This window comes from Crocuta crocuta, unplaced genomic scaffold (genome assembly GCF_008692635.1).
Source record: "Crocuta crocuta isolate KB4526 unplaced genomic scaffold, BGI_CrCroc_1.0 scaffold258, whole genome shotgun sequence".
NCBI lineage: Eukaryota > Metazoa > Chordata > Mammalia > Carnivora > Hyaenidae > Crocuta > Crocuta crocuta.
Genome location: NW_027532842.1, coordinates 310021 through 323792, shown reverse-complemented (window position 1 = coordinate 323792; position 13772 = coordinate 310021). Strand labels below are relative to the sequence as shown.

At 41.7% G+C, this 13772-nt stretch overlaps 1 protein-coding gene across 3 annotated transcripts in view; it reads left to right on the top strand.

The window, feature by feature from the left end:
- The window catches only part of TEX26 (testis expressed 26), a 49651-nt gene that overhangs the window by 16364 nt on the left and 19515 nt on the right, over positions 1-13772 (top strand). For all 3 annotated transcript variants that reach the window (XM_077745430.1, XM_077745427.1, XM_077745429.1), the window contains 3 exons: positions 2051-2207; positions 9492-9668; positions 11314-11475. In XM_077745430.1, coding sequence (XP_077601556.1) covers positions 2051-2207; positions 9492-9668; positions 11314-11475 — 496 coding nt within the window. The remainder of the gene's footprint in view (positions 1-2050; positions 2208-9491; positions 9669-11313; positions 11476-13772) is intronic.

Here is a 13772-nt window from a genome sequence, read left to right as displayed (position 1 = left end):
GTCATCCCTTGTATTTGGAATAAAATGAGACTGGATGAGATTATCAAGCTAGAAAAGACAAGAGGTTCAAGGACTGAGCCTTGGGGCATTTCAATAATAAGAGGTCAGTGGAAGAGGCAGCAAAATGGACTGAGAAGGGGCAGACAGCCGTGAAGGAGAAAGCCCAACAGAGGGTTGTTGTGCTGAAAGCCAAGTGAGGAAAATAAAGGAAAAAGGATCGCTGTGTGAAATGCTGCTGGCATGTCAAGGAAGATGAGGATAGACTTGGCTGTTGGCTTTCACAGAATGGAGTTCATGGGTTGCCTTGACAGGCGCAGTTGTGGTAGAAGAATTCTTAATTAGTGTGAGATGGAGGGCTTCTGGGAGAGCTGGCCGAGTCCAGATCTGGAGCAGGAAATGTGCAAGATGAGTCTGGAACGTCTTGTTATGCTACATAGCAAAAAACAAAACAAAACAAAATTAAAAAACCAAAAAACCAAAAACACAACCCCACCCCAAAATGGCTAGAGTTATATTAAAGTTAAAGAGGTGCCCACAGGCCAAAGATAATTTGAGCTTCAATAAGGATAACATATACAATAGTTTGAAACACATCAAATATGCTTAAATCTGTCAGTTCTGTTAAAATAAAAATGGGGACACTTCTAGAGGATGATAAGAAACCAATTCGTTATCTTAGAAACCAACGAAAGGAAAAGATCACACTTGTTTTCCCCCTACCTTACCTATATGAACTATGCCACTGGTAAACTAAATGTAGATGAGGGAAAATGTCTCTTTATAAACATATTCTAGCTAATAAATGAAAAAGAAATGATAGACTATTACCCCTTTTCATCCATTAATCCAGGCATTAAGCATCAATAACTGTTAACCTCACATAAAGAGAAACAACTGTATGTTCTAATCCTCCTCACCAAATACCACTTACAGTCTTGTCAGAGGGACCTATCTTGAGTGTAAGCCAGCCTCTGCCAATTGTAGGAAATACAGGGAACAGAGGAACTTGTTAACTTACACAATGAGTATGCATTTGACAAAATCCAGAGTGTGGGAACCTCTCCACATCAAATGTCTTGGTTTCTTCAATAGATTATAAGGGAAAGAAGGGAATGGAGAAGGACCCTGAAGATTAAGACAAGTAAAAGACAAATTCTGGGGACAGTGAATATATGTAACTATGTGGGGGAGTTTCATGTGAAGGGAAACTGAGAAAAATCTAAGTAACTAGAAGGGGAAAGTAGAGCGAAAAGGGTGTTTTCTTTTTAAGATAAGAGAAATGAAGGCAGGCTTGGCTATTGACAGCCATGTCCCCAAAGAGAGTAAGAAATGGAAGTTGCAAGAGACAAGCAGGAATTTGGGGGGTCCTGTGCCAGAGTAGGACAAACACAATGGGCTGCTGTGCACTCGTGCAGGGGGCTCTGCTGGTGCCCCTGCCCCTGCTCTCTCATCACAGAGTGAGTGCAGATGTGTCTGGTCGGTGGTTGTGCTGGGCTGTGTGTCAAGGTTCTCATCAGATGGCTTCAGTTTGTTCAGGAAAATAGGAAGCAAGGTCATGAGAGAATGGATAGATGGAAAGAGGTGCTGGAGGTGTCAAGTTTCATAATCATAAAATCTCTTTGGAGGCCAAGAGGAGAGAGCGCTTGCCCTCCCCCTCTTATAGGCTGCTGCTGAGGAGGAGGTGAGGCATCGGAGGCAGGGTGTCTCTCGAAGCCTAGGCTGTCTGCTCCTTGGGCATTTAAAGCCAGATTGAGCATTCATGTGGGTCTTCTCCTTTGGTCTCAGCTGGAGATTTCTGGTTGGAGGCACAGTCTTTGGGCCTTGCAATCATATTTTCCTGTCATCAATAGGAAAAGTCAAAGAAATGACCAAGTACCTGTGTTACATCTGGGTGAACTGATGGCTCCTGGTGACAGGCTTCTGCATACATTGCAGTGGGGTAGCTGGGTGTGGAGGACCCAGAAGAATATGTACACACAAGCACACGTAATCTTCATTCTATTAGGTGAACCTATATGGATTTTCTTGAACATTGTGTTTGCATTTATAGGGTTTCTTCCTCTGGACATTACCTCAGGGACAATCAATGGCATCAATAAGGAGCCACCTCCGTTGGAAAATCGCTGCTTCAGAGGAAGCCTTTAGGAAGGCAGTATCAAATCAGTTTATTTCCACTACTAGAAGAGACTTTGTGGACAGATCAAAAGGTAAACTTGTTCATTTTTCTCCTTTCCCTGGTCATATGTTGTGCCCCGGAGTTGGCAGTGGTGAACAGCACAGATGCAGTTTCTTTCCTCAAGGAACTCACAGTACAGACACAGAAAAAGGCAATTTAGCAAACAAAAAGTCACATATGAAAAGGTGTAGCATATGGGAAAGGCAGGGTGCCATGGGTGCACACAGTGGGACATTTAGCCCAAAGTTGGGGAGGGGGCCCCAGGAAAGGCTTCCTGGACCTGAAAAACAAGGATAAAAGAGCCCAGCAAAGATGAAGAGGTCACGTTGAACATGCCATTTCCAATTATTGTGTTTTTGAAAAATTGAAACTTTTATGAAACTAATGCATGCATACACCTAAATCAAATAGTAACCTAATGGCTTATTACAAAATAATAGTAGCTCTTTGACTCCACTCCCAATTGGTAATCAATTCAATCTCTCCAGTGGTTTTTATGTAATACTCCATATTTTAAAATAATATGTATACACTGCTTTTTTTGGTTCAATTTTAGACATTGTTATTAATTTCCTGTTATGGTGGTTGAGGATTTGGCTGTCCGGTAGCTCTTTCTCATGCCTCTTCCATCCATTCTCTCTATAATTGTATTACAAATACTTGTTTGATTCAACTGCTAATGTTTATATTGTGATCCTGATATGATATATTATGGTTATGTAAACATTCATTGCTGAGCAAGGTGGTATTTTAGAATAGTTTCTTTTTCCTTTTTTTTCCCCAGAGTTAATAATTGACTTTTTTTCCATATGCTTAGTTTTCTATGGGCCTGTCACTGATTTTTGCCAAATTCTTTGTCACACACTTATCAAGATGTTTTTTCCAAACACAGTTTCAAATATTCTACCCCTTCTAGTATTTTTCCCAAAGATCTTCTGCTTGACACCCTTTATTATTTCTCTCTAATCCAGACTGGGTTGTTCTGTAGTTTTGATGCCCCACTGTGCACTGGGACTTCCTTTCTCATCATTCTAGGAATGGCTTTGGCTTCTGCCTGCATTGAGTCTTGTTTCCTCTTCCTCTTTCTTATCCCTTTTCTCTAGTTTTGCTGAAGCACATCTTTCAGTAGGTTCCTAAGAAAGAATGCATGGGAGGAAGTTTTTTGAGTGTGTTCTGCTCTATTTGGAAATGTCCTTTCTTCTTCCTTAACCTTGTGTGATAGTTTGGCTGGATATAAAATTCTGGGATGATAATCACTTTCTCTCAGAATGCATTCCTTCAAATATCTTCTAGCATCCAGAATTTCTTTGTAGAAGACTGGTGCCATTTTGATTCCTGACCCTCTTATGTATATTTTTTTTCCCTAGAAACTCTTATTTTTTTCCCTTATTTTTGACATTCTGAATTTCACAACTGTATGCATTAGTGAGAATCTTTTGTCATTGACTATACTGGACAATCAGGGGCTCTAGAAGCCAGAGTCATGTCCTTCAATTCTGGACATTGTTTCCTGCATGTCTACATTTCTCCCATATCTTTCCTCTCTTCTCTTCTGGGATTCCTATTTGTTGGACTGATCCTCCAACTTTCTTATCTTTTCTCTCCTAGTATCTTTCTCTTTGTATTTTTGCTCTGCTAACTTGAAAATTGATCTATTTTTTAATCTAGCTCTTCTATTGGTTTTTAATTTACAAGCTTTCTTCCTTTCCCTGACTTTTTGTTTGAATAGTAAAATTAATAAGTTTTATTTACTACAATATATAGACCTCTGATTATTATGGTCTATTATGGTCTGATTATTATTATGATTATTTTTTAAAAAACAGCATTGTTCTTGTTTTATATATGTAGTAATTCTCTTATAAATTTTAGGTTGCTTATGATACACTTAATTTTCAACGTTTTCATCTATTCTTTGCATTGTCTCTATTTTCTGAGTGTTTTAATGGTCTAATGAAAATTTGGTTTTCTGTTCATATTTACAAGAGGGCAGAGGCAAATTTACTATGATGCTAATAAAACTTGTTTTAATTCCTTGGACTCTTTTTTTTTTAAGTGAATATGCAAAATATTAATCTCTAAGGTTCACAAGACCTACAGGGGAGATACTCAAATCTGATTGGAGACTACATACAGAGATGGAGCTTGTTAGCTGGTGCTTGATTTAGGTGGTTAGGTGACAAGCTCTCTTTCTGTTGGGAACCTGCCCTGTATTTATAGGCCAGTTTCTCCAGAGAGAGGAACCCTTGGATGTTGGCCTTCTGAGAACAGGACTGGGGAGGAAACTGGGATCTTCCTGCTTGCTGTGCAGACGTTCACTGAACCCTTCTTTTTCTCGTTCATCTCACTACCTCACCTTGCACTGTGCCTGGTGTTCTGGAATCTCCAGGGTTTCCTCCTTTCAGTTTTGCACCTAATAAATATCTGAGGAAAGGATAGTCAAATGACTGCATGCAGTTAAGAAGATGGTGCAGGAACTCTAACCACTCTGTATACAAGCTTTCACTCAAGCCTCTTGTTTTTAGCCTGAGCTTCATGCTGGCCTTACCCTGTTCCTGTCACAGAAGCCTCTTGGGGGTCTATAGTGTGGATTAGCTCACTGTTTTGTTTTCCCTTTCAGGGGTCACTTAGTTTTAGCTTCCTCTACTTTGCTAATTCAGTTGGCACATCTGTATTTGGTTTTCCATCTTCTAAAAATGTGTTAACCTCTAATTTACTATCATTTTGGTGAAGTTTGGGGAGGGAGGAGTCAAATATGATATATGATGATCTTTTATGAATCTAAGTTGGATCATGTTATTCTACTGCTTTGTTTCACTGGCTTTGCATTGCACTTTGTTTTGATTTTGTTTTTGAGAGAGAGAGAGAAGAGGGTACCAGTGAGCGAGGGGCAGGGGTGGGTGAGGGAAGAGAAAGAGAGAAGTGGGGTTCCTGAAGTGGGGCTCATGTTCATAAAAAATGGGGCTCGTGTTCACCTGAAGTGGGCCTGGAGCTCACCAGAAGTGGGGCATGAGCTCACCTGATGTGGGACTTGAACTCATGAACTGTGAGATCATGACCTGAGCCGAAATCAGATGCTTAACTGACTGAGCCACCCAGACTTTCTGCATTGCACTTTGAATGAAATCCAAGTTTTAGTTCCTTCTCTTTGTTCATAAGGTCAAGCGAGGCTGGCCTGGCCCTTGCTTACCTCCTTAGTTGTTCCTTCTCCCTCCGTCCCCTCATTCATCAGGCTCCAGCCACATGGGCGTTTTTAAAATTCCTGTAAGATACCATTCCCCCCATAACCCCACCTTCGACCAGTGTGCAGGCTATCCTTTATGCCTGCATTGTTCTTCTCCCAGCTCTTTCTGTGATTTTACTGTCATTCTGTAGACTCCAGAGTGTCACCTTGCCTGTGAGACCTTTCCTTACTGTTGTATCCAAAGAAGTGTGCCACCACCTCATTTGTTACTTTCTAGCACCTGGCATTTTGCAGTCATTTGTTTACTGATTCTTGCTTTTTGTTGTTTTTATTTTATTATTTCTTCCACTATTCAGCAGGTGCCCCAAAGGCCTCTCTAATTCACTCAGAATCTAGCACAGTCTATACGGTCTACTCTGGGTGTATAGGAGGTGCTCTGTAGATATTTGCGGAATGATGGAAAAAATATATGGGAAGTACATTTTTGAAGTTAGATGAGTACAGAATCAAAAGGCCTCCATACTTAAGGTAAATATTAAGGGTGACGGGAAAAGATTTGAAATGTCAGCGTTCTTAAAAGATATCTTCAAGCTTCTAATCAGAGCCCTTTCAGCATGTACAAATTACCATTTCCCTGTGTGTAGATAAATACCCAGGACCTTCCAAGAGTCTCTCCTAAATCTCTTAGCTCCATCTGCTCCTCTCCCTCCCCAAAGCTCCCCGTGTCTCCCCCTTGGATGATCTCTAATCCAGCTCTCTTTTCCAGTTTTGCCGCTTACAATCCACCACCCGTACTATAAACCATAGTTTCCAGATGTGCAAATTGATGTCACCTTCCAGCTGAAAACCCTTTGGTAACTCCCCATTGTCCTCAGGATAAAAGCTAAATGCCTTAATTTATTTTAAGTAATCTCTCCACCCAGCATGGGGTTTGAACTCATGACCCCGAGATCAAGAGTCACATGCTCTACTGACTGAGCCAGCCAGGTGTCCCTAAAAGCTAAATGCCTTAATGTGAGTCTGTACAATTTGGTCCCTGCCTGCCTGCCGCACCAGCAACCTCCCTCAGCAGCCCCGCACTCTCCATGAGACTGACTGCCTTCCTTGCTCCAGACCCACCACCATGCCTCTGGCAGCCTTGTGCCCTGTGCACACCATTTCCTTCCGTGGGCCACCTGCCCCTCCCTTCTTTTAGCCTATGTCTATTCATAACTTAAGTCTAAATACAGGCTTCATTTCTCTCCCGGGAGTCTTCTCTGATCCCCCACGTTTGGATTGGTGACTCTTGCATATGTTTTTATAGATCTTATTTTTATCTCTTTCACATCATTTATCACCTAATATGTAATTCTCCATTTTTGTGTCTGTTTCTCTAATACTTTAAGCTTCTAAAGCACAGGGACCATATATTATCTTCGTATCTTCATTGTATTAAGGCAAATGACTGAGAAGCAGTAACAGTGCTTGTTTTCCCATTGAGGCTTGGAGAACTTGGCTTTGATGAACTAGAACAGCAGACAGAGACAGTAGAACTAGTTCTTGCTGGGCTATAGATTATGTGCATGGTCCCAGTGGTTTTGAATAGTCCTTGCTGTAGATGTACTTTTGACTTGGGCCTTTCTGCAAGCACCATGCTAATCGTAAATGGGCCAGTTTCTCTCTTTGGGCTTTAGCTAGGCTAGTGCGGTATCACTGTTCTCAAGAGAAAAGAAACACTTAGGAGCTGAGCTCCTGAGAAGCAGAGAGGGCTCCCGGAGAGGAGTCCAGGCCTTGGAAGTGTGGTTAGCATTGGGTCAGGTTAGCTCTGAGTCATGGCAAACTTCAGTTCCACTATGGGGACTTCAGGTATCAGTTGGGTCCCTTTGTATCAAGAACTTCTCTTCTTAATAAGTACTGAAGGAACTTATTAACGTGAAATTTTGTGAAGACAATAAAAGCAGTAGTTAAGAAGAACTAAAGGCTACCGTAAGCATCTAACACATAGTCACTAAGGTGTGGTTCAAATTAATTGTTTCTGATTTTTTTCTTTTATTCAGTCATTAACATTTAAGGAGGTCGATTACTGTGATAACTGCTAAGGATCAATGAAGAGTAAGACTTAATCTTTATCTTCAAAGGAACTCAGTGTAAATCTAGGCTCTAATTTTTGTCTTTTCTGGGTCTTTGTGCCCAGTTGTTTCAGTATGCTGGTTGCTCCTGGTCTACATGGACCAGACCCTCAAGACCCTTCACAACCCAGTTTCTAACTTACCCTTCCTGCTTCACCCTCAGCTACTACTCTGCCCTGCATACCTCACACTCCTGCAGGCCAGGTCATACTTCACGAACATAGTGCACAACTTTTGCTGAAGTGTTGACCCATCATCAAAGCACATCCTTTGCTCTATCTGCCATTTAACTCTTGTCTTTCTTCCCTTCCCCTAACAGAGTTCATTATACTCACTCCCTCTGGGCTTCTATAGCCCCTGTTGAAGGCTCTGAGTTAGTGATTCTTGAGTATAGGGGAAGCTTGTTCACAATATAAGTGCCTGGGGCCCCACTCCTAGAGATTCTCAAAGTCTGGGATGAGGTTCTGCAAATATGCTTTGGAAAAACCTTCCCAGGTAAGTCTGATGTATTATCTGCCTGTGAGAACCACAGTTCCAAGGATTATGGTTACAAGATATCACATCCCATATCTGTTTGTCGTGCGTATATCTTCTAATCACACTAGGTGGAGGTTTTCTGAAGGTAGAACAATGAGTAAATTGTTTTTAAGTTTGGCACAGAGCACTTCAAGTACTTCAACAAAAATTTGTTTTTCTCATACAAAGCTATTAGTAATATACAAAAACCAAGTTATAGATGGTGTTTACTAGGAACCATACCTATATTTTCCAAAATATCTTAAGGGATATCCTGATTTTTAAGCCCTAGAGTTGCCTCTTCTCTACAACCTTGTCTTCTCCTTGGACAGTATTATGAGATCATAATGAGGGCCATTGAGTATCCATGTGCTCTTTTCCTGAGTCATCTAAATGAAAAGGCAGCATATAGTGACACTTTCTCTCACTGTGCTGGTCTAGACAGAAATCATTTCTTAAAAAAATCATTAAAACGCTCTTGGTGCCAGTAGGTGACATCACACATTGTTTGATGTACGTTTGAATTTATTTTGAAAAGACCTACTGAAAAATGAATTCAGAACAAGATTCGAGTTTAGTTTCAATAGTGCTTGGCACTTTGGATGCCAAGTTTGGATATTCTTCATGATATCCATGTTAACATTCTTGTCCTGAATACAATTGGTATCGTATCGTGTGCCTCTGAACCAACACTTGGTAGCAATAATTAGGGACGAACACCCTCTAAGTGAGATAGTTTGTGCCTCCTCTGTAATTTGGTAGTGCTTGTAGAAGCTGGCATTTCATCAGTGCTTCTTAGATATTTAATGATTATTTATAATCATATCATTGGTGTTTAATGAACATTCATTAGCAGAGTTATTGCAATGAATTAATAGTGCTATTGTCCACCAGTGACAATGCTACCTAACCTTCCATCAGTAAGGGATGAGCTTCAAGTGGTTCTTTTCAAGATAATGAGGCTGACAATGCACTGCCCTGTCTAGGGTTGTCAGATTTAACAAATAAAAAATACAGGATGCCCTGTTAAATTAGAATAACAATGTATACTAGATAAATGAGTATTTTATAAAAATTATTCGTCATTTATCCGAAATTCAAAGTTAACTGGAATCCTATGTTTTACATGTCAGCAGTAGCCTTACCTGAGATCTCTCTCTCCGCAACCCACCCTGCCCCAGGGACGAGGCAGGCCTACTGGAATGAGGGATGTCTTCTGTGTCCATTGAGCAGAACAGAAGAGCACTCCTAACTGACATACAATATATTCATTAAAAGCTACTTCTAATCATTGGAGCATATACTTCCCATGCCTGATAAGCAGAAAATTATTTCTTGGTTGAAATATCTATAAAAACTACATTGATTGTACTTCTAAATAAAAGAAGAGTGGGTTTAGTGTGATAAATTGGAAGCTACTGCCGGAAGCAAAAATGGAATGAAAATACAATGCTATTTTGAATAGTTTTCAAGCAGTTATTGCCTTGCATTTGTACCTCCACCCCAGTTCCAGAGATTAAGGAAAGTTCTCAGACGTCTCAGGACTGGAAAAAGTTACTTCCTCGACCTGCAGACACTGAATTTCGACAGAATTACCAAGTTCCAGCTAAAATTCCTGAATTGCAGGACTTTAATTTCAAATGTGGGTGCTACTCAAGCCTACCAGTTGCTTCTCAGGGTCAAGGTAAGTACACCATAGCTTTTAAAGCAACTTTATAGACTCTGTCCTTGTTCCAAGATTCTTCAGCACATGGGCAGGTAATCTTGGTAACTGTCATAAAGAATGCCAGTGACCCCTGCATCCCTACATGGAGTCAAAACTATGCCTAGCTTCAAACCCAGGGAGTGAGTAAGCCCCAGAAAATAACTGAGTCCTTATGCTATGAAATGAGTGCATCCTCCGCCTGGGGGCAGTGGTTGAGATTGGGGGACGCTTCCTCCTTATAAAACAAAAGGAAGAATGTAGTTACTATAAAATGACTAAAAAAGAGACTGGATGGGACTCAAATTAGATTTGTCAATTATCCACTGGAAGCCTAACCATATGGTAAGTCCATCAAGTATCTTCAGATTTGGCAACCATTCCATTCAAGTGTTCTTTTATGATCCTGATTCCTATTGTTTTCAACAAAAAAGCTTTAAAAGTTCCATGACCAAGCCACTGGTGAAGAGAATAATTTGGTGTCAGTCTGAGATAGTGATATATTCCTCAGGTGGAGTTGATATCGGGTAGCACTATAGACAAAAATCACAGGATAGAAGCTTAGTATCTCCGGGTTAGAAGACAGCATAAAAGTTACCTTGTCTAGATCCTCACACCATGTGGAAATCCCCTGTATCCCATCCTTGCCAAGGGGCGATGTTGTAACTCTTTGGAGGATACCCCACCCCCCACACAACTCTTTCATTCTTAGGTAGTCCAACTATTGGGAAGTTCTCAATAGCTGGAAACTCCCTTGCTAAACTTTGGTTTTGGTTCTACTTCTTCCCACAGAGGTTAACTAGTATAAATTATTCTATGAAAACCACCTTTTATACCCTCCACACTCTCTACTTAAAGCATTTCCAGATCCTACAAATGCTTTTCTTACGATGTAGCATAAAAGTGCCCTCACCAGCCTGCTTCCTCCCTCTGGCCGGTGGTCCCTTTACAGGGAACTGAAAGCAGTATTTAAGGTGTCCTTAAGGTTCAAAGATTGGGCATGCTGTAGAAATTCGATTCTCACATCATGCTTTTTTTTTTCATGATAATTCCATGACTTTCAGAACCCACATTAAATGAGCAATATTCAGAATCACATGTAAGTGATTTTGGCTTGGCTTGCACCTGATGCCTTTATTAGTTTAAAATATGTAATAAGTGCCAGCTGGAGATGTCATCACTGCTCACCTGAACATACCTGGGTCTCTGAGGGACTCCTCTTAGTATGTCAGCCCACGTCTGCACAGGAGATGGTACAAAAGGGAAAGAAGCTTCTGTGAAGGCATTGGTTTACTAAGGAGGCAGTGAACGCTACCATCCCAACACGCTGAGTGACAGGAAGAGTCGATTTCAGGGAGAATTTTTCTAAAAATTGTGGTCAAACTTGACCACCAGCCCCAATCACCCCCACTGCCAATAGCAACAGTCCTGAGTCCAAGCAGCTCTGCTCAGCCCGAGTCCTGGGAGGAGCCACTCATATACAGCACCTCGCTTTCCAGGACTTTAAGGGTGCTGAGTAAGCTCCAAGTTGGGTGCAGGGCTGTTGGGAGCTTACTAGACACAGAAGGACAGGAATTCTTTGTTCAGTGATGGCCTCCATGTCTTTTCCTCCTGTGTGTCCCCTTAGTCCCTTCCGTGCTGTACAGCCCCCTGAGGAGTCAAGAGCTTATAAAGAACCAGACTGTGTACCAAAGCGATTATGGGAAAACCTCCCTGGATTACTTAATGATTTTAAACTCATTTACTCCGTCTCAAATTACAGAGTACCTTCAGAGTGTTTCCTGCAAAGGTAAGAGGAGGTCTTGAGTTACTATTTAATGGATTTACAGATCATAATACATTGCTTTATGCAAATAGAAATTGTTCCAACTTTTAGCCACTGGAGTTAAATGTTCACAAAAAGATAGATATTGCCTCATAGAAATCCCATAGTTTTGTGTAGACCTGAACCCACTGGAAAAAAGTTTTATTTCTTTTTTAATATTTTTAATGTTTATTTTTATTTTTGAGAAAGATAGAGTGTGAGCAAGAGAGGGGCAGAGAGAGAGGGAGACAGAGAATCTGAAGCAGTTCCAGGCTCTGAGCTGTCAGCACAGAGCCCAATATGGGGTTCCAACTCATGAAATGTGAGATCATGACCTGAGCCGAAGTCGGATGCTTAACCAACTGAGCCACCCAGATGCCCTGAAACTAAAGTTTTCTTAAAAGAGGTCCCAGTGACTGTAGCCCCACATATTATAAAAGAAACATCTAGCTTTTCACTCATTTCTGATCTCACTCATTTCACTCATTTAACCCGCGGTTGAATTACTCCCAGATGACTTCTGTTTTTATTACAGTTAAGTAATTTCTTCTGTGGGTGTTATACTGTCTCACAATTTTGTCTTATCTTCTGTAATCTTTATTTCCTGTTCGGTGGTACTTTGTATGACAGGTTTTTTAGGGTACATGAGAATCTCTGTGTATAATGTCCTCAAAAAGAGTGAAGGCATGCTCAGGACAGCATTAGTTCATTCTGCTTAACAAAGACCTGTCCCAGCTCAGGACCTTGGGACTGGTATCTGCTTGGGAGCCTCTTAGGGGCAACTGGTCATTCTGTGCATGTGTAGAACATCAACGCAGAGAAGCTGTAGAGGAGGAAACTAGACTCTTCTAACAGCTGTGCTCAGCATCCGCTGCGAGCGACCATATGCCCTATCACTCCTCATTTTTGTGCACGTGCCTCAGTTCAGACACATTTATTTTTATAAAGCATATTCATATACTGCTAAATGAATGTGTTAGGTAAGTTATAAAACACGCTAAATGCTAAAGGAAGAAGTGAAAAGTGATACAATATAATGTCATAGAATACAAATATATAGAATATAAATAAAGGTCCTGATAGTTCTTCCTACCCTCAATGGACCGTCCTCTGCACGGTTCAGACTCTGTGTGGGTCACTGCCTTGTTTTGTGCCCTGAGGTCAAGCTTAAGCTTGGGATTCCACTGGCTACTCAGTAATCCTCCAACTACTCCCTGTTGCCCACCTGGCTTGGGTCCCCAGTCTCTGTCCTTTGCCTGTCCCTACCTATGATCAGAAGAGCTTGATCCCCTGAAATCCTCACTGAAACCCTTTTATACTGAGATCACCTATGCCCCAGAAAACGGAAACCCTACTGTAGGCAAGACAGAGGGAAAAGAGGATACTTCCCATGATTGCAGACTGAGGGCTGATGGGCCAAAGTTCCTGAAAAGAGCTTGAATGTTGGGTTTCAAGAAGTACAAGACATAGGTGTTTTGCCTCACTCGAAGGCAGAACCAGAATTCTGCATTTTCCACTGGGAGCCTCATTCCTTTCAACAGATGCCTCTGGGCTGGTTTGATGTGTCAGAAGGAAACCAAGAGGCTCTTTCAGGTCTGCTGGCCTGCCTTCTGTTTCTGTGCCCTGCTCAAGTTCATAGTCAGCATTCTGTGGGGTGCTCTTTTCACCTTGGTGCCACATCTGTTTGACCCTAAAGAGTGCTCCCAAAGCAGATGTTCCCACATGCCCAGGGACTTGAAATATAGATGGAGCTGTCACGTCTCTGTCTGCAAGGAAAACCCACGGTGGCTGCTGGCACTTCTGTCCTTGGTTGTCTGTGTGTGTGATTTGTAATTGGGCCTTAGTGGTACCCCCCTCCGCCCAAGGGTGAACTAAGGACTCTTTAGATGCTTAGACAGCCTCTGCCTCACTCAGATCTACCTTCTCCAAGATTCCTAGCCTCAGCTGATTCTGTTGGACTTTCCCAGTTGGGCTTTTCTCTCCAGACAAGTGAGACACGGTCTATTAACAAAGTAGCATTGGGGCCAATCTAGGCTGTGGTAGCTTTTCAGATCTCCTCCTTTCCTGGTGCCCTCAGGAGGGTGCTGGGGGCAGGCACACAGATACTCATGTCCCAGAGCCTTGCCATTTTGCAGTGACTTGGTGGCTTGTAGGATCTGCTTGCTGGTGTTGGTTTCTCTTTCCTAGTTTTGCTTTAGAATGACCCACCATCAGCCAGCTAGCTAGAGGCTGACAAGCAAGTAGGAGGTTCCCTTTGAATTTTTGTGCCCAAAAACTCATGT